Source organism: Copadichromis virginalis, linkage group LG8, assembly GCF_057382275.1.
Source record: "Copadichromis virginalis isolate Kocher_CV1m ecotype Utaka linkage group LG8, C_Virginalis_male_GT1.1, whole genome shotgun sequence".
Classification (NCBI taxonomy): Eukaryota; Metazoa; Chordata; class Actinopteri; order Cichliformes; family Cichlidae; genus Copadichromis; species Copadichromis virginalis.
The window spans coordinates 18,990,272-19,011,950 of NC_140625.1; the positions used below are offsets into that span (position 1 = coordinate 18,990,272).

Below are 21,679 nucleotides of genomic sequence, written 5' to 3' on the forward strand. Positions count from 1 at the left end.
AGCAGCAATTTAGATGAGTCACAAAGGGCCCATGGGAAGAGCGGCTTATTGTCTGTGTTAATGTTAAGAATTGGTAAGCAGCACAAAGAGGCAGAATGCGAGCTGTTGGAGCCGAGGCGCTGGTTTATCAAAAAAGAAAAACGGAGGTTGTTGTTTTTACTTTCCTCACTTTCTCACTGTGTGCAAACCAAGAACGTGCACATACCACAGCAGTCAGGTAGAGGTGAACCCATTATGCTCATTTTTGCCTGTTTGATCCACGGTTCAAATTAATTATCTCTTCATCATGTCTTATAGTGGACCTAGGTGCATCTGAGTTCATGCGTTTTCTAACACAAGCTGTTTTAGCTACGTTCTCTTAAGCCAACTTTTTTTTTTGTTGGAGCTTCTGTGCTCACAGATGGAACTGTGTGCCTCAGATAGAAGAAGTATTAAAAAAAACAATTTCTTCACCATCAATAAAGCAGGAAAAATGAATCCCCTCAAAGCCGGAATCCTCTTAAAACATGAGAAAAAGGGTTTAATTGATTCTGTTTGGAAGACACATTCCTCTCGTCCGTGCCATTATTTATAATGACTTCATCAATACCAGACGAAAACGCATATCTGCCAATGCCGAGCGAATTCTCACGTCTACAGGGGGTCCACTTGAGAACCAAATTCAACTTTGACCTTATCAAATGACCTTAGTAATCGCGGTGAATGTGCCGGTCTTACAATGCATGCACGGGATGCCAAAGTGACATGTCGAGCGGTCACTCTATCCAAAGTTTAGAAACAAAGCTTATCCTTTGCTACGATCTCATGCACCTAATTCAATTTTTTATGGCAATCTGCCGCCATGTCTTGTTTCTCTGCAGTTTGCTTTGCTTTAAATGTATTTTCCATTTGCAAGCTTTAAGTCTCAAATAAGTGCACAGCACTTTTTGTTCTGACATCTCTGAGAACCTTCCGCCTAAGCAATTTTTGCAACCTCTAATTTTCCTTTTACAACGACTATTCTCTCAAAGTAATGCTCTGCTACATGAACACTACTTGAGTCTTTATCGCTTCCCCCTTTTCCCTTCTGTACCATTTGTTCGTGCTATCTATCTTTTTTCTTCCAGAATCTCACTTCATTCCCAATATCCTCATTAATCTCTGTATCTCATGTGTTGGCTTGTCCGCGTATGCCTCTCACAAAGCATTATCCAACCTTAAATGTTATCCCAGTCTCCACCTCTACAGCTGGCAATGTTTTCTCATCGTTTCCTTTTTATTCCCCTATCGTAGATTGACGGATCAGGTTATCAGTGAACGAACACATGGTGGCCTTAACTTGAACACAGACGTGATGGTGAAAGCTGGAAGCTGTATATCTCTGATGACGTAGATCTAGTCACTCTATAGAGGAATCGATTTCCAGTATAAAGAGAAGAGATGACTTCTTCAACCTGCATATTTAATGTGAGTACACTGCCCTAATTAGAGACAAAATGCACTTAAAATTAAAAAAAGAGGACACATTCACACATCTAACAACGTGACACTGACCTTTTTCAGTACGCTGTCCAGTGTCTCCGGTCGACTGATGTCAAAACAGATGAGCACAGCATCTGAGTCAGGATAAGCTAACGGCCGCACATTGTCATAGTAAGCTGAACCTGCAGGGAGAAAATATACACAGACATGAACGGCACTTCCAGATGGATTATATGTAATTTAGTTACTTTCCAAAGAGTTTACTTTTTTTTTATCATCACAAGGAGAGTCATTATGGAGCACATTTAGTGGTAATCACTGTGATTAAATGTAATTACCATGAGCTTACCCACTCTGCAGATGACTACAAGTGGGTGTGATTCATTGCTTTCGCAACACAGGGTCCTCGGGTCTGCCTCTGACCATCTTGAATAAGTCAAAGGGACCGACGTGTGACAGCGATATAATGAACGACTCGAACAAAGCGTCACCTGGTATGTTTTTATGGAGTGGCGTGCGTTTTTTTGTCGGGGGCCCAGACTGAACTGAGCGTTGTGACCTGGGCAAGGGGACACATTCCTATCCAGACAGAAAGGCACGGTCTCCCTCGCCGTCATTGTCTTCAGCACTCGGTGCCTTTGTCACCGTGCACAGAGCTTTGGCAACGTAACAAAAAAATGCATTGACAGAAAATTCCCACAGAACCCGACCGAATCCTCTGCAACACAACTGCCAAAGCACAGAAATCAATTTGGCTCGTTTGAAGTTATTTTTAAAAAAAGCCCAACTTTTAAATTGAAAAGTAATGAAGTTTGTGGGATTTAATTCATGTTACAAGTTTACAACTTTTACCCTGAATAATTAAACGTGTGTTATGACTCATTCTGTACTCAAATGACTGAAAAATATTGGCCTGTTAGCCAACTATACGCAGTCCTGGGAAAGAAATGTATTTCACTTATGAAGGTCAGTAGAACAAGACTAACCTACTATCAACCAATCAAATCAAACATTTATCAAGATTTTTTTTTAAATCTCAATCCAAAGTGCTAACCGATGCACCAATGTGCATGATCATGACTTCACTATTGAGCTACTGATCTTTAAGCACTAGACATGGTAAAAACTGTTGATTTCATTTAACAACCTGCCTCACATTGTTCTGTATTCTTACCTATATCACAGGCAACAACATCACACTGCAGTGGATTAGTGAAAGATTTAATATTACCCACCCAACACACACATATTACAAAAGGAATTAAAAAATAAGTCAGATATATGGAGGGCTGGAGCAGGCAGCTCGCAAGACAACTAAAGGATAATAACCAGACGACAGAAGACATCACAGGTAAAAGAATCCCTTTAAAAAAATATTTTTTAAAATAAACACCTGATGCCATTCCTGACATTACCCCCAACTGGATTTGTGTGTCCTTTAGTGGTCAAACTTTGGTGATCTTTTGCTTATCAGGCAAAAGTGTAAACCACCATGCTAGAAATGAAGATCCAAAGGTCTCTTCATGATCTAAGGCTGTGAGCATGCTCTTATTAGAAAAATGGTTCTTCTATGTACCTTGTGGCCAGATCCAGACGAGCTTTGAAAGCGATCATTAAAATCTGAAAATCAATTGTAGAAATGCACAGGAAGCCAGTGGAGCTAAGCCAGCGTAGGTAAGAAGTCTGTCTGCAGAAACCAGTAAGAAGCAGAGCTGCTGAATTCGGAACCAGCTGGAAACTGGAAAGTTGCTTCTCATTAATGCCAGAGAGTCAACGATCCAGTCTTGAGAAAATAAATGCTGGCAGTGAGTGCTGTTTGATTTAGTGCTATTAGAATACCTTAAACTCAAAGTGAGAAGAATTTTAAAAGTTTGGGGACCCTGTTTGAACTATTTGTAGCCTACCGTTGCTCATTATAAGTTTAGGTGAGCAGATGTGCTCTGTTTGTGGGTTGTTTATTGACAATTTTACAATGGATCTAACCTTTTACTTGTTAGAAATAAATCCTTGGGGCGGGGGCAGCCTCATGTTAGCTCACGGATTTTAGTAATTCAATTATAGGATTAAAATCTTATCATAATAGTTGATAAAACATAAAACTAAGACATTTCAAATTCTGATTACACAGCATCTTCACACCTGGAGGCACAGGACTGCAAAAAAAGGAAAAAAGTAGACACATTTACCCTCATTAGTGTTGCGCCGTCAGAATTTGGCCCCAAAGCAAAAATGTGTTCGCGCACGTGTGTTGCTGTGGTCAAAAATGTCAAACTAAAGGGCACAACCATTTTCTCCCCTGTCTCTTTGACTAATTCCTGCCCCCAGCTTTCACACATACCACACACACCCACTTTCCCCTTTTGTGCTTTAGCATTTTGCAGGTGCAGGATACGTCTTTAACGTCCACAGAAAATGAGGATGATTAATGGAAGCAGGGCTTAAGAAAGAGAGGGAGCATGGAAGTGCATCTGACAGTTGCCATAAACCATCGAACAACCTCCTCAGACTCCCTTCGCACGCGTACTAGCTGAGATGGCTGTTCTTTAGCTGCATCAGATGGCAGTCATAAAGTGCAAAAGTTTGAGTCTTTGTCTCTGCAGTTGGTCCTTTGCATTTTTACATATTTCTTATTTGATTATGACACCGTTTTCTCCTTTAGGTTTGTGTCAGTGGCAGAAATATAGGTCACAGAGAAAACTGTGAAGAGAAGCAAGAAAAACACAGGCATGCAAGTTCAAACTTTCTATATGAAATATTGCTCGCTCATTCTGGGCAGTAGGATGAGATGTTGTAAAAGAAGTCATTTGCAGAGATGCTCAGTAAGCAGTTCCTCTTACACCAGGTCTATATAGGCTACAACTATGCAGAGTAATGTGTTTTGTTCAGGTACCATCACTGAGACTCATGCCGACTTGCAAAATGCCAAAGGACGTACAATTCTGACTCCAAAGTAGTCGGGATGTTAATGAAAATAAAACAAAATGCAGTGATCCTCCTGCGAATCAGGGGTTCTCAAAGTTTGGACAAGCAAGTGCCAGTTTAGAGGGGGGGGGAAGTGTGTACTTAGAAATGTGTTCAAATGGTGGTGGTTTATGTTTTACACTTTTAACTGTTTTATTTACTTAAATCATAATCTAGGCATTTGTTTTTTAACACTGTAATATCAGTATTTCTTTATGTATATCATGTGCCTCTGAGGTTTCCTGTTAAAGTTTCTGTTTCTGTCTAGTTTTCTCATCAGAACTTAGCTTAATGTAGTTTTAATTTGCTTTTATTGGTCACTTTGCTGCTGCATTGCAAATTGTGAGCATCACATTAGAGCTAATATAGTTTTTTATTTTTATTTTATTTTGGCTTTTGACTTTTTGTTTTTGATTCAGTTTTTTTCCAGGTGGTTCCCAGAGTGGATTTTCTTGTTTTAGTTTATTTTTTATTAGTTTACGTGTTTTTTATTATTATTATTATACGATTAAAATACATAACATTTTAAAAACAGTTAAATCACAGCCATGTAGATACCCAGAGCCTCAATAAACATGTCCTTCATCAGACAAAACCAAATAATTTCTTTTCACATCTAGTTTTAGTTTGTAGTTAGTTTAAATTAACTGCAATAACCTTGCATCGCATACTTGTTATAGCAGTCAGTCCTTTGTGATTCTTGATTAGGACTGTCATTTCTGCATTAAAACTTCTAAAAACATCTTGTCCAGTTCTACAGATTTCATTAGCTTGTGCATTCGCATCATGCCAAATATTTCCAACAAATGTTCAAACTCACAGAAATCATTTTTGTCGGTGTAATGATCTGTTTCATTTCAGTCGCCTGGAGTCACATCCTGTCAGTTCAACTCTGTACAACAAAACTGAACACAGCTACACAAGTATTACATGCCGCCGGGCTTATCAAATCCTTATATTATTTTCTGGCTCTGATTTTTTTTAACAGCTGCAAAACCATTACAACAAATTCATAGACGCTAACCTTTTGCAAACCTGAAACGCATCCAACTTGCTTCTCTACTCCGTTTTCTACACCACGCTCTGACTCAGAGATAATAAAACTGTTGTGTTGCTGAAAATCTGTGAACGTTTTAATCTCCCATAGAAAGAAAATTGAATTGGAATTATTAAGCAAATCGAGAAAGATTGCTACTGGCATCATTAAAATCCTTTCAATCCATAGCAGTAGGATAAATTAATGGTAAGGCAGCAAAAAGCATGATATTTGTGGCTATTTCTTGTATATGAAATAACATAATGTGACGACATTTATTATGGCTGAACATTATATGCAGTTTAAATTTGGAAGCCTCAAACCATTCCTGAACCTTTTTTGCTTTGTGGCCATGAAGAGACGTCCAATGTCTGCAATAATGTTTAGGTAGGCGGTACACATGGATGGCAGGACTTAAGGTTTCCAAACAGAACATTGTGCATAGCATCAGACTGCCTCCGCTGGCTTGCCTTCTTCCCATGTTTCTCAGGTAAGCGACTGACATGCACCCGGCCATCCATGTGTAAAAGAAAACAAGACTCATCACACCAGGCCACCATTTCCCGACCTTTTTCCATTGCTCCGTTGTGCAGTTCCGATGCTCACGTGTCCACTGTTGGCACTTTCTGCAGTGGACAGGGATCAGCATGGGCACCTATGTCTGGTCTGCAGCTATGCAGCCCCATGTGCAACAAACTGCAATAGACTCTGTATTCTGACACCTTTTTATCAGAACGAGCATGAACTTTTTGGATCGGAACGCCCTGATGCTAGTTCCCTTACTGTTCTTTCCTTTGTTGGAGATGGTCTGACCCACTTGTCTAACCATCACAATCTGGTCTTTCTCAGACCTGCACAAATCCTTCCACTTGCACATTTTACAGGCTTCCAACACATCAACTCCAACAACATAATGTTGACTTGCTCCCTAATATATCCCACTCACTAACAGGCGCCATGATGAAGAGATAATCAGTGTTATTCATATCACCTGTCAGTGTTACACCAGATTGAGGGAAAATTTTTTGCAGTTGAAACTTTTGCAGTTCGTCTGAAAAGATGGACTTGCGCTTTGGGATCTTTTAAACATCACTGGGCGGATTGCTGATCGCGCTGTCTGTCCCGTCCATGCTGACACACACACACACAGACACACATGCAGACACTGGAAGCTTCAAGGTTCCATGAAGTCAGCTAATCCATGTTCAGCACTCGAGCAGAGGCTAATGTGTATTGATCTGAGCTTTTCTGACGCTCTCTGGGACTTGTAGTATGATGCCCCTCATGGGGAGTTTCCTGCTGTTGTAGCAAGATCAGTCCATCTGTCTCTGAGTAAAACCCTCTGATCAAACTCATAAAAGACACATGCGACGCCTCAGGGGTACTGCATGAATTTAGCAATCTCAAAGAAACGACGTTAGTGTCATTTAAGGCATTCAGAGTACACGGGCTTCAGCCATCATGCAGAACAAGATTTGGATGTTTAATTGCATTTACAGCTAAGAAGAGTTTGCAGATGTAGCTTGGACCCGAAATGTACTACCAGATGCACTTTCCACAAATGGAAAACTCTGGGATGTAAACAATCTACAGAAAATAAATGTCAGTATGTTTCAGATGTGTGGCTGATGTATAATGTTTGGTACAGTGATGCAAAGCAGTCTGGGAAACAGCAGCACCATGCTGTGACTCCACATGAGGTTTTCATGCTTTGATGTTTGGTGCCTACAAAAATCTGCATTTCCTTTTTTCCTCTTTGTTTGTAACTCATACGCATTTACTCTCCAAGCACTCGTGTAATTTTATGTAATCCACTTGTGTTCCACCTTTGGCTGTTCTCTCTGTTTCGAGATGTTTGTCCTTCTAAAAAATCTTCTGATGCTGCTTGAATTTTACATTTTAGGAAGGATTCTCAGTCAAACTCTACAAAACGCTTTGAAAAATCTGAGTGCGCACAAGCTGCCATAGGGTCAAGTGGTCACTACACAGAGCTGTGAGACTATTTAAAACACGATTCTTTATTTGCATCACATCTGGATGTTTAATAAATATCAAAACGTTGGCTATTAATTGATAATGAGAACTCCAACGAGATGCAGATGACACTGTCAGGAAATATCCTCAAGGTACAGGAGGCAGACCTGGGAAGGTGATGTAGGGCTACAGCTGCATATATGTTTTTCCAATTTTGAAGAACTGAAAGTGACATATTAAAATAACTAATCACTAATGTCTTCTGATCCAGTTCAACCCCATACAGGACACACTCACCAGCCAACTGATTAGTTACACCTGCAAATAATTAGCCAGCTAATCATATACATGATCAAGAGAACCTGCTGAAGTTCAAACCCAGCATCAGAAGCCCACGCGGTCTGGTCTGATTGTTTCAGAAACTGCTGATCTGCTACAGTTTTCTCACACTAAGGGTTTACAAAGAATACAGATTGATGCCAGAGGTTGGAGAAGACTGCCGAGGCTGCTTTGAGCTGATAGGAAAGCAACTAGAACTACAATAACCACTTGTTACAACCAAAAAGTTTGCAGAAGAGCATCTCTGAACGCGTAACAAATAAACCTTGAAACAGATGGGACACAGCATCATACAGTTCACATGGGCTCACCAAAATTGGACTACAGAAGATTCAAAAAACATTGCCTGGTCTCATTTGAATGGTAGGATTAGAATTTGATGTAAAGCACATGAAAGCATGGATCCATCCTGCCTTGCACCAGTGCCTCATGCTAGTGGTGGTGGTGTAGATGGGGGATGTATAGGGGGATGCTCCATGTCAAAACCTCTCAAACAAGAGCTGAATTCAGAGGTGCAGCCACCAAATCTGCAGCAGCTGAGCGATGCTGTCGAGTGAAAACAGGCCAAAATCTCAGAGGAATGTTTCCACGTTGTCGATTGAAGAATTAAGTCAGTTCTAAAGGCAAAAGCAGAGTCCAGCCCAGTACTAGTAAAGTGTACCTAATAAAGTGGCTGTTGAGTGTAAATCAATAAAAAATAAAAAAAAACAGCTCACACTACAAAAGCTGCAAGGAGAAGAGTTTTGGTGGAAAAAGCTTTTCCATCATTTCAACACTTCTTCCTGACTAATTGTTTCACATCGCTGTAAACTGATGAGGGAAGCGCGTAGTAAACAAGAACGTTTGTCATACGCATGGTGCCAGTGTGCTGCTCTTAAGAAAAATGGTAGAAAAGAAAATCTTTACCTCACCGAAAATGTTTCTCGCCAACAGTTCCAGTGCAGCGCCCCATCCTCTGAATGGCCTTATCGGTAAAATCCTCCCTGATATTTGATCAGTCCAGTTTAAGAATCTGTAGCCTCGTAATCTTTTTTAATTATTGTGTTTGTTTGTTTTTTGTTTAATTCATCAGCCACCTGCACGTTTTAGAGAAGTTCACTTTTTATGAAGCAGAATTCCTTGAGGAGCAGCCTTAAACGATCCCCGATGGGCAGGTTTCTTAATTTAGAAAATAAGGAAGGAATATTATCTATTTTATGTTTAATATGCCAAATCTTGTTAGTGATTTTTTATATATGTGCTCCAGAGATATCTCTTTTTTATATTTTGTCTGAACTTGTAAAAACTCATTATTAAACCTCCTGTGCTGTATTTTGGGTAATGTCTCGGGTTAGTCAAGCTCAAAGCTGTAAAGCTGCTGATAAGAGACAATCAGACTTGTCGTAGCCTTTTGTATGCATAGTTGCATGATTCTGAAGAAACAGACTCACATACACACACACCTTTTGAGATGTTAGCACAGAAAATCATTATTAATCCCCTCTTATGGCGCTTTTTCCTGCCAACTTTCATCACAGCGCAGAAATGTTCATTAATATTAAAATCCTGTTTGTCCTAGTCATGCCCTTCTGAAGAAATAGTTTGGGTTTTCATTCCTGAAATACATCCAGACAGAAAACAGCACAAGAAATGAATGCTATTGATTAATGCATTCATCTGCTACGCTTCGAACATATAAATAATGCCCCCTGCAGTGGCTGAGCATTAGTGCTACGTACTCATGCTGTGTGAAATATGCAGACAATATGGAATCAGCCTGTAAGTTCGGTTGAGCACCAGGCAGCGATAGAGTCCACTCTGTATGCATGCTCCACGAGGCTGATCACTCGGCGTACATTTGTAAACACTCTGAGACACCGTGCAGAGCAGACAGTCTGCTGCTTTGTCTGCTGCTCTGTAAAAAGCTAAAGCATCATCATTTTAACATAAAAGTTTTATTCATTTTCCTCTGTTATCTCTTTGTCTGCCACTTAAACAAAGCGAGTTGCAAAGCTATTGAGCTACAAAGTTTTCTAGACACATTAGAGCGTTTTAATGTTTCTAATCTAAGGGCAGTGGAGCAAACAAAGCCAAAATCAAAACAAATGCTTGATGTCTAACATCATCTCCGAGCAACCTAATGATGTCATCAGGGTTATCTAGACTTGGAGATAACAATATTCTTGTGCTAAAGTCACACTAAGGAAAACAGCGGTTGGAGACTGCAGCACTAACAAAATTATTGCGACTGCGGCAAATGGAACCGTGATCTCGTTGCCTTTGAACTGGTTGCTTTGAAGACGGGAACCACGGGGCATCAAGACGACGATAAAACAGCAATAAGACGGATTTCACTGTATCAGTTTGCATTTCAACAGGGTCAAGGTGAAAATTACTTGCAATCTGTTTGTGATAATATGGCGATTCACTGCTAAATGGTGAAAACTCCAAATCTGTTGCCGTTTGCATGCACAGAAATTCACATTCACAATTTAACTACTTACATTTAAAGTCCTGAGAGAGCTGAAACAGAAAGTCAGAAACTGCTCTAAAAATACTGACGTAGTTACTGCAGGATTGCAATTTTACTGCAAAACTGCAAAGGCTCTCAGCAATCTTGCTTTTGCGTAGGAATAAAACCAGAATATAACAGGTGGCAACCAGTTGACTCCCCTTTGCAGATGTGTTGCCTGTGCGCTCATCAGCGCAGACTGACAGACTTGTATGCATTTATCAATGAGATGGTGATTATTTGCAAACCTTTACATTCGTCAATCACTTCAGTCAGTCTGAGTTAAACTGCAACTGTTTGGGGACAGGTTGCTACCCAATCAGGAGACCTGTGTAACTATCTTGCAATCAAAAGTGACTGAAAGAGCTATTCTCCAGCAGATTGTGTCTCTTTTTATTCCTAATGTAACTGAGCCATTAAAGCTTGTGTTATAAATTCATCATATAAGGGATTGAGGGAAAGGCCTATGCTCCATCAATCAAATATTATGAACTTGTTAAGTGATGATATATCATATCAGTCTTCTAACCCCTTGGACTCTGTGCTTGTCTGTGTTTGGGAAGTGAAGCACCTGAAAAAGTCTAATTACATCATACTCGGTCGCACATCCCCTGACCCATTGGGTCAAAGTCAAGTACCGTTTATAAACAGATGGAATTTTCTCAGTTGCCATGGAGACAGCACAGAGGTCATCATACGACCTTTGTATGGAACTTTGCTCACGCCATAACAGATGGTCATATATGGTCAGGTAGCTGAACCATGACAAGTGTAAATCCATCCACTGACGGCTGCCATTAGATAATAAAAAAATTCATGTTACAGAAGTTTTCTATTTATTCTTAATAGCTGATATAAATCAATTAATGCCATGACCTCGTCACGCACCACATTTATGATAACTGGAACTCTTATTTTGATAGGAAAAAACGAGGAGAAGGCTAGGACTGCTCCTCAGGTAAGCCGTTCTCTTCTGTACTGAGAATAATCCATTTTAGGTTTACATGAATCAGAGATTCATGTAACCAGAGCACACCGTGCTTGTTGTTATGCATACCTCTCTGCTTGAATACTGAACAATAATAGCCTGAAAAGCAGCGTGGAGGACTGAGTGAAGCTGGTCCTGGCAGTCGCAGGCACAGACAGACACATTTTGCACAATGTGGTTGTCAGCAATGTGACAACAGATTTGGATTTTCTTTACCACACTCATGCTGGAGTATGTGATCTGTCTGTTATTTTGCTGAACGCTGAAGTGGGACCAGCTCTTTATTGGAAACTCTTCAAATTATGAGCCATCAGGAACAAGATTACACTGTCTCTGTTTATACCCAAGCCTAGCTAAAGTTTTTCATTTAGAGTGTTGCCAAGTAGCAGCTGTAACCTGGCTGGATTTCGCTGAAAAACTGTATATGATGTTATTTTTCTAACTCAACAGGCATAGAGGGAGAGCGCTGCCACTGAGCATACTTTGCCTGAAATCAGCAGTAATCCAGCAGGAGTCTTTTAAATTAATGACAGAGGGAACAGACTGGCATCTGGGCCTCAACCAGCCCAACTGTATGTGACTCCATGCACCGCATTCTACATTTAAACTTAAAGTATAAAAACATTCGTTGTTCACCACTTGTCTGGACCAGACCTTTTGAATGTAGTTTAAATATCACAAATTTGCATGATCTAGTAAGCTCTTAAGCTCTTAAAGTGTTTTGCCTAAATTTGAGTTAATTAAGAAACAGAATCACAGTTTTCTTCTGTGCAGAGCTGAAATGTCATCGAGTGGTAACTAAACGCAGCGTTTACACGACTACACATTTTGTGCTTGTCGGTAATTATTTTTAATGCGCCATGACATTTAAGAAGTTGGAGGTACGACAACCAAACATTTAATCAACCGACAGAAAATGATTTTGATCATTTCTGAATGATTATTTGGGTCAAACAAAGTAAATCTTTTCAAATGTAAATCTTATGTTATAACTAATAACAATTAAAGGTAAATTTGGTACATGAATTGGTACATTCATAGTCTTCTGATGTCTTCTGACGTGATCTACTGAGAATGAACCGAGTGTGTGTGCCTAATTGTTGGTTGCAGCTCGGCACAATTTCCACTATAAAGATTGTCATGAACTTAATTGTCCAATCAGGAGCACCAATTTGCAATAGTTGGGCCAAGAGTGTATTTGTTAGAAGCAATGAAAAGTAGCTGAAACAGCAAGCCCCTTCTAATCTGAGGGACACAGTGTGAATGCAAACCTGAGCTCAGTAAGAGAAAGCTGAACCATCAACATTTTCAGGATCACTATTCCTACCCTGACACCGTCCCTCTGTGTAGATTATGTGTGTTTTAAAATAACAGTTCATTTCATTTTTCTGTGGCGCATCTCCATCAACTGGTCCATCGTTCTCATTATTGGTTCATCCCTGTCTTTTGTGTGCACGCATTCACTTAATTACTTTGTATTTCAGGGATTTTACTTTACTTTAACGTGAATACAGAAAACAGAAAACCAGGTTCACTCATGCTTGTACTTTAATTATGGTGAATCACATGCAGTAGAAACAAGGTCAAAACCATCCACCACCTCCTGCTGTAGGAGTAATGGCAGGTGTTGGGGGGTTGAAGTGAGTGGTCAAAGCTAAATCGTGCATTATAGATAAGGGATGGAGAGGGTCTTAAGTGGATATACCCCTTGAGTGGCCTGTGTGTCTAAACAAAGTGTGTAATAAAATCTTTTCAGTGAGTACAGAAGGATCCAAGATGCAGACACAGAGGCAGGTGGAGGTTTAAGTAAAGGCGAGCCCTTTATTGAGCTGATATATTTAACTACATGATTCAAACGCAGAACTTAAGGGAAAACTGTAAACTATAAACTCGTAAAGAAACTGAGATTCTAGGAGCCAAAGATCAGGAACCAGACCAACACCGAGAAATTGAACAGTACACTCTGACAAAGGACAAGAGGAAACTGAGACATTACACACACACACACACACGGGTGGTTAGGGGAAGTGGAGACACATGGGAAACAAAGTAGGAGCAAATCATTAATAATAAGGGAACACTAGACAACACGCTATCACAATAAAACAGGAAACATAACCAATACTAAGAGATAATAACTAAACATTACGAAATCAAGAAAAGGAACCAGAATATAACAGAGAATACGAAAGATTAAATAAATGCTAAAGGAAGTTAGCAGTAGAGCTACAGTCACAGGTAATTTTCTTCTCATGGTTTAACTTTTTGCTATGTTGGAGCACATTTAACCAGTTCCAAGGACTTTTATTGTACTCTGACCTTTTATTATCATTCTACTTATCTGGATTAACCAGTAAATTCTGCCTTTCTTTTTCCTGTGCTGCTGGAATGTGTTATATCAGGTTAAAAGTAAATATTTTAAACACACTGTCAGACAACGTGCTACATGAGTGATATACCCAGTAGCCATGACATTGCCATGATGTTGCCATGGTAATTAATTACATTAGCTAAAACTTATGCAACTCATGTATTGAAGTGACCAGCAGTACTTCACTACATTTATATCAACGACACAGGCTAACACCTGTTAGCTTCCAGACCCGTGATAAGCAAAAATAATGAACTGTAAACAAAAATGAAAATGCATCATGAAAACCAAAAAGAAACAAACAGTCCATAGATTATTCATAAAAATGAAATACTGAGAGAATATATAACTAAGCAGCTTCTGCTCTACAAAAAAATGTAATTGTCTTCCACCAACGCCCTGTTGTGCAATTTTATCAAAGGTGAACCAAAGACGAAAAAAAAATGAAAGGCTTCTTCCTTTTCTCAGCTCTCCAACAAATATCATGATATAAAGATTGGTAGTTTTTGCACAGTTTCACTAACACAGACAAACAAACCTCTGCCTCAGTTCCTGTTTTGGCAGAGGAGTCATGGAGAAGGTTTAAAAAGAAATAAGAAAAAAGAGATGACAACCAATTATTAGAAAGTACATCTGCACTGCTTAATTTCCCATTTTAAGCACAAATTGCTGGCAGAGGAATAAAGGCATATAATTAAAAATGAGAAGAGCTGCTGTAACAGGCATGCAGTATACTCTATATGCCACCTGCCATATGCGTTAGTGCGTGAAAAATGTCTCCGTAAGTCTGCGCATTGTGCTGGGTGGTAAATGTCATGTTGTTTTACCTGATGTTTTAAATGAATGATGATGTTCGCTGTGCTCAAGTTCATTCAAAAGTCTTAGACAGACTGCTGAGTTACACACTACAGGTACTAGCTGAGAAACAGACTCCGTGTCCCGGGGGAATGGAGTAGAGACGCATCTAGGCCACTCATTTTAAATGCACCCTTGGTCTTCTAATGGACTGCATGAGCAGAGGAGAATGAGACCCGGCTGGCTGGAGCACAAGCTCGCACCATGAAACCCTACTGACACTCAGCATATACTGTCTCCCATCCACGACTCCAAGCACTTAGCACTCCACCAGGACTCTACATTCCTCCATCCCTTCACTGTCCCTATTTATATATTTTCCCACTTGTGTAATCTCTTTCAGCACTTACTCATACCCTTACTCACACACACCCCTGCACATGTTCAGTAGGAAAGAAAAAAACAACAGAACTTGGACTACAAACCCAGTTCCCTGCTATCCACACTTCTATCCAAAAAGCCTCTGAAACGCTTCGACACACCAGACCATTTTCTCCGCTCCGTCCTGTCATGGAGCCAGTGCCACTCGTTTGCCCAGACGCTCGCTTAAAGCACATCTGGGTGCTGCTTTCAAGGAGCCAACATGTAATTGGGGTCATAAAAAAGAGCTCATAAATGAATGATGGATTGTTGAGGAAATCTCTGCCACAGACTCTGCTGACCTGGGATAGATTGGAAGGTTGGATTCAACGGGGCAAACAGTATTTTCACTGCTTGTGTGTTTAAGTATCTGTGTGTGTTTTAACATGTCGCGGCATGTCCCTGTCGGCTCGAGGAAGTTAGGAAAGTTCCAGTGAGCAGGAAGCTAACTTGAAGTAGAATTCAGAACAGTGCATTCCTTCACTGTTCACTTGCTATAGGTGTGATAATGCAGGTTGAGCCGGTTGTTTTATTAACTCATACCTCACATGTTCACACAGTCACCTGTAAAACCCAGGTGATCTGAACACCTTTGTTGTTGTGGCAGGTGCATCATGCAGAGTTGAGTCATTTCAGTGTCATCTAGCCCCAGTGGGGGAATAAGGTCAGAATTCAGCTACTCGGCATTTCTTTACATTGACAGAAAGGCGCACAAGCCAAACGGTCACATTTCATTAAGTGTCCACACTCTGCGTGTGTGAAATATGCTGAAACAAAGCACTCTGCAATTTTTTAGCTACTCGATAGGAGCAGGAACCAAAACAGCTGCGCATTTATACTTCAGGTTGACATTAGAGTAACATTTTCATTTATTTAGAGTCATGTTTCTGAATGTAACGGCACGATCCACTTTCCTTTGAGCTATGTCGGGCTCATTTCCTGAAGAAAACACCTGGCTCCATTATGTTTAGCAGCTTGTTGCCCAGTGCCATTTCGTTCTGAGCAAGTAATTTAAGGTGCGTTTTAGAGAAATGTTTATTATTTATATCTTAAAAGAGCAACACGTTGCAACAGAAAATGTTGCTGATGACAGCGATCAGATCTAAGGGTAATTTTAGGGCTGAAAAAGGAAACATTGGCTGCTTGTTCTGCTCATTTTCAGTCCAGTCCATGTACCTGACTTTTTGAGAGGATTGTTTAACACTCACCTATGAATCATTCAGGGATGAAGGAGTGTGTGCACATAACAAAGAACCTAGCAAAGAATCAGTTTTAAATGAATGTTTACGCACTTTGTTACTAGCAGGCTGATCCATTTCATTGAAGCCTCACTGGTCTCAGAGGACCGGTGGCTGTCAGGAGGTTAGGACAAGAACAAAAGCTTGAGGTATGTCAAATTATTTTATATATATTTTATATATATTTTTTATATATATATATATATATATATATATATATATATATATATATATATATATATATATATATATATATATAATATAATATAATATATATATTATATAAATATATATTATATTACATATTATATATATATATATATATATATATATATATAATATGTAATATAATATATATTTATATAATATAATATATATATTATATAAATATATATTATATTACATATTATATATATATATATATATATATATATATATATATATATATATATATATATATATATATATATATATATATATATAATATGTAATATAATATATTATATTACATATTATATATATATATGTAGTTATGTTAGCTTTTTGTAATATACTTTCCCAAATACAATAGTTAAGAAATAATAATGTTAGAAGGTGAACCAGGACAAAGTTCTATTTAATGTGAAGTTTAATATAATAAAACCATGATTTATTTGTACCTAAGTATCCAGGGAAAAGTCATTTTAGGGCATATTCATAATTAATACCATACAATTAGCTAAGAATGTAAATGCCATCCCTGGAGTCTATGTATTAATCTGATTTATGACCTTTTTAAGCCTCGCACTCAAAGATCGGTTGATAACTGAGTAAAACAGATGCTCGTGAAATCTGAATTCCTTTCGGCTCAAGTTAGAAAAATGTTTGACTTGAACAAAGCCACACAGGACAATCAGTGCAGCAAAATAAAATCACACTGGGAGCCAGTGGAAAACATTTAATTAGCTCCCACATACGGTTAGGTCCACAATTATTTTAGGCAATGATGCACTTTTTGTCATTTTGCCTCTGCGCACCATTACAGTGGGTTTCAAAGCAATCAGTCACGACTGAAGTACAGACTTTTAGCTTCAGTTCAAGCTGTTTAAAAAAAATATTGTGATATCTGTTTAGGGATTACAGCCATTTTTATGTTCAGAGGCTCAAAGGTAATGAACTGACAAGCAGTTTCATGGTCAGGTGAGACCTGCTCCCTTGTTATTCCATGGCATATTAAGCAAATAAAATATCTATGGTTATTTTTGCTTTTGTACGCTGTTCACTGGAATTTTCAATACAAGGTCCAATGCAAATCGAGGAGACCATCATCACTGATTTTCCATGATTTCAGTCACTTATGGGATACTTCTGTGTGGACATTGTGTTCAACAGCAGTGCAAAATCTGATTGATCTGTTGGACGTCTACACACAGCAGACTTTCAAACATCTTCCACGCCGCTTGTGATGCTAGTTTGATTTTGTTTAAGCAGTTCACATCTTCCAATGCATCCAATATAATTAAGCTGTTGTTCATAACAGACTTCGTTAATAGGAGGGGTCGTTATCTCACTCAGTCGAGCACTATTTATTTCGCAGCTCCAATTTGCCTCTGCTTCACCTTTGCCCATTTTTCCATGACAATCTTCTTCCACCATCTCGCAAAAAATCCATACCATGTCACTTCAGCCTTCTTTGTTTCAGTTGCAGACAGCTGCCAAGTCTGCACATTTGCAGTAAGTGCAAATGTGCACATGCTGTGAGAGGTTTGACTCTTATTGTCAATGAATACAATGTTCCATAAGCACATTTGAGATCATTCCCTGTCTGAAAGGCAGAACCAAGCCTAGCACCAGTGCAGTGCAAGTTGTTGCCGGAATTCACAACAGTATCCAACATCCAAACTGAAGACATTCCTGAGCTCATTGTTGGCAAGCCATCCTTGGCTCTACAGGATTTTTTGTTTTTTTGTTTTCTTGCTCTTTTACTTCCTCATCCCTGTAAAAACCTTTGTCTGGGTTTTACAGTAGGACATTTGTATTCCACAGCAGCTACAAGTTTCATGGTTTCAGGCTAAAAAATACTGTATATATGTACACAGTATAAAACCTGTCAGAGAAACAGCAAAAATATCAGGAGTGGTCAAATCAACAATCTGCTACTTTTCTTTAAAAAACAAACAAAGCTCAGCCTGAAGGAACTCAGAAAAACACTAAAGTGGAGGATTGCAGAATGTATGCAGATGTAGGTTGCATGTATGGGGCCCATGTAGCTACTGCTTATTGATGATGTGACTGCTGATAGTAGTAGCAGGTTGAATTCTGTAGTGTACAGGGCTATTGAGCAAAATGAAGGGTTTGAGACTTCACACAGTCACTGACTGCAAAGGATTTTCATCCAGGTATAAAAAACAATCCTTATATTTAGAATTGTCTTAGTCTGTAATTATGAGCCTTGACAATGACCCTAAATAAAAAAAATCATCAAGAAACCCACTGTTTGGGTTTATTGTGACAAAGATTATGCCATCGTCCAAATATCTAAGGACCTAACTGTGCATTCTGACTGATTTGTTGCTGCTTCCAGGATGCTTTGCTTCAGTTTTTTTTTTTTTTTGTCGCTGCGTATAAAGACAGATTACAGTGAGCCATATGCCGGAATCTGGGAGAAAGAAGTATGGGAAATGAGAAAAGGAGTGAGTGAAAAGTGAGGAAGAGATAAAGATGGATAGAGAGACAGACAAAGAAAACGCAAGGTAAGCTAATCAAGAGCAAGAGTGCTGAGAGGGCACTGCCCCAATACAGTGGGACTCCTGACCTTGACTTGTTGGAGACAGAGACAGAGAAGGAGCCGGGTGGGAGGCTGGCAGCCTGAGGGGATATTAGGAAGAATTGATGAAATTAAAGAGAGGAGGAGAATACTGCAGAGAAGGGCAAATCTAGACATATAAACTGTTATGACAAAATTAGGTCAGCTGGGATCAGATTTTTAAGCACTTTTATTTGTTTTTTATTTGAAGAGTAACAAGTTCTTGCTACACAACTGCTGTGTCATCATAATCAATAATGCTTGCAATTTTAGACTACTTTTATTTTCTAGTTGTTTTTTTAATTTTTTTTTATTGTGATCTGATGACTCCATGGGATTCATTGTCCATTAAACATTGCAGAGGCTTTTTATGAAGATGAATTAGAATAAAAGCCCATACCATTCACCCAAAGCATTAAAAATGCCTACCTCATATTGGGTAGCCACGCCTGCTGCTAACAAAAACATCTCCGATCCATCTTTGGGGGTACACTTATACCTTTAGGTAATATCTGTAATGTGTGGGGGCCTCTGTGAATTAAGTTTTTTATGTAGAGGATCAATATGCCGAGTTTGGAGGCCCAGTCTTGAATTGCATTGTGACAAACATAGTCAGTGTTATTTATTTAACCTCAAGGCTGATCTCTGTATATGCAAATACTGATTAAACCATTGAAAGTTAGAGATTTTGGGGGGGGGGGGGGGAATATCTTCATTCAAGACCTCTGAATGAATCAACCACATCAGTGATTCAAAATCAGATCCAGTCTATCATCATCTTGTACTAAAACCAGTGATTAACTTTGCATTCATCCCATGTTGCATAAACCAGACAGCATTGCTCTGGGAGTCACTGTTGATTGGTTAGGTAAATACTAAAGTATCCAAACCAGTTCAAAACAGGTTTATTTATAAATCACATTCACAAAAACAGTCAATCCAAGCCATTAATGTAAGGTAAAGATCCTACAGTATTAGGCATAAAGCACAAACAATAAATTGATCACCCATATGAGCAATCACTTTGGAATGGTGGGAAGGAAAAACTCCCTCTTAACAGGAAGAGTCCTCCGGCAGAATGAGAGTCAGGGAGAGGCAGCCATCAGCCTCAACTGGTTTTAGGAGGTGGTGGGGGGTGAGGAGTTTGAAAGAACAAAGGGAGACAGGATAAAACACAGACTAAGGAAGAAATAAGACAAGAATTTAATGAGATATATGGGGAGTACCAAGAGGTGAGTGGAGAGGAAGTGCTGAGTGTATTGCATGAAGTCCCGCAGCAGTCTGAGCCTAAAGCAGCATAACTAATAGATGGATCCTGGTCACCTGATCAAGCCCCAGCTATAAGCCTTATCAAAGAGTATGTTTTATTCTGATCCTAAACGTAGATAGGGTGTCTGTCTCTTGAGGTGGTTCCACAGGAGCTGAAATCTGCTTTTAGAAATTCTAGAAACCACAAGTAAGTCTGCAGTCGGCGAGCAAAGTGCTCTGTTGGGATAATATAATACTATGCCATCATTAAGATATGATGGGGCTCAATCTGCGGAGTTTGGAGGCCCAGACGAAAATAGTCAGTGTTATTTATTTAATGCGTGGCCAATGGAAGTCTCATTGCACCGTTTTGGATTAACTGGAGATTCTTTTTCAACATCTTTATGATAATGAGTTGCAAAAATCCAGCCAACAGGACTACAGGACAGTGAATGAGTCTCTGTGTCATGATGAGGAGACATAGAAGGTATAGTGTATTTTAACTACAATACACTCAATGCACTTCTTTTTCATTGATTTAGTTTTGTGATGGCATACCATCTCCAGCCTTGTTTTGATAGAAATGGTGCAGAACCATTTAGAAAGGGTCTCTTTTTTTACAGGAATGCCATTGCCATTTATCTGAGCTTGATCTCAACTTGGTCTCACCTGCAGCGCCACATGACTGAAGACAGAAACAGAGCAACATGACAATGACTGAAAGACTGAGGAAGTGTAAGGAGCCAGTGGGCAATAAATTCAGGGTAAAGTTTAAATTGGCAGGGGGAAAAAAAGAGTTTAACCTACAAGGAAGGGAGTTTAAACTACAAGCATGTTTGGATGTAGCAGAGGGAAGCAGGAGGTGGGTTGTGTGGCAAGATGAAGAATGAAAGAGACAGGGGGCAAGTGTTCGGTCACACAGCAAGTGCCTGATTAATTAAATCCACTGTTTGTTTCTGCACAATAAGCGGGCAGCTCAGAGACCGCTTCTGGCACCTTGCCTAATACACTCTCCTATCTGTGAGCCTCTACAACAACTCAACATGATCCTTTTCTTCTTATCTCCTCCCCTGTCATCCACACTGGAGTTCAAGCTTCATAGCTTAAAATGTGTGATGAGTTTTTGCTCTTATATATTTGAAACCTCTGGTGCTCTGAAGCTTGGGATTGGGTTTTTTTTATATTTAGTGTTTCATCCAGAACTTCAATTTCATTGAGTCAGTTCACCTGCGGTTAAACAAACTGCACACACTGCCATGCCACATGTCACAAACACACATATCAGCTAAAGCATGTTCTTTATCAAATCACATAAATCTGTGATTGCATAAAGTAAGCAGGAGCAAGTTTAAAAGTCAAGGGTATTGCAGCAGTGTATATACAGAAAGTTCCATGTAAGCACACCAGGTGACTGTAACCCCCCGTTCAGCTATTAGTAAAACACAGCAGGTACCAGAGGGAATTGTGGTGTTACTGATGTAGTTGCCGATGCACCTGTCTCCTGACACAAACCCAGAATAGCTGGCAGGGATGCTGCAAGGCAACACACATGTCTCCTCCTCACTTAAAGAG

At 39.4% G+C, this 21,679-nt stretch overlaps 1 protein-coding gene across 1 annotated transcript in view; it reads right to left on the minus strand.

Annotated features, from left to right (window-relative positions):
- LOC146703191 (rho-related GTP-binding protein RhoN-like) overlaps positions 1–21,679 on the minus strand; it is a 33,777-nt gene that overhangs the window by 8,667 nt on the left and 3,431 nt on the right. The window contains exon 3 of the mRNA XM_085466326.1: positions 1,534–1,643. Within this exon, the coding sequence (XP_085322452.1) occupies positions 1,534–1,643 (110 nt within the window). The remainder of the gene's footprint in view (positions 1–1,533; positions 1,644–21,679) is intronic.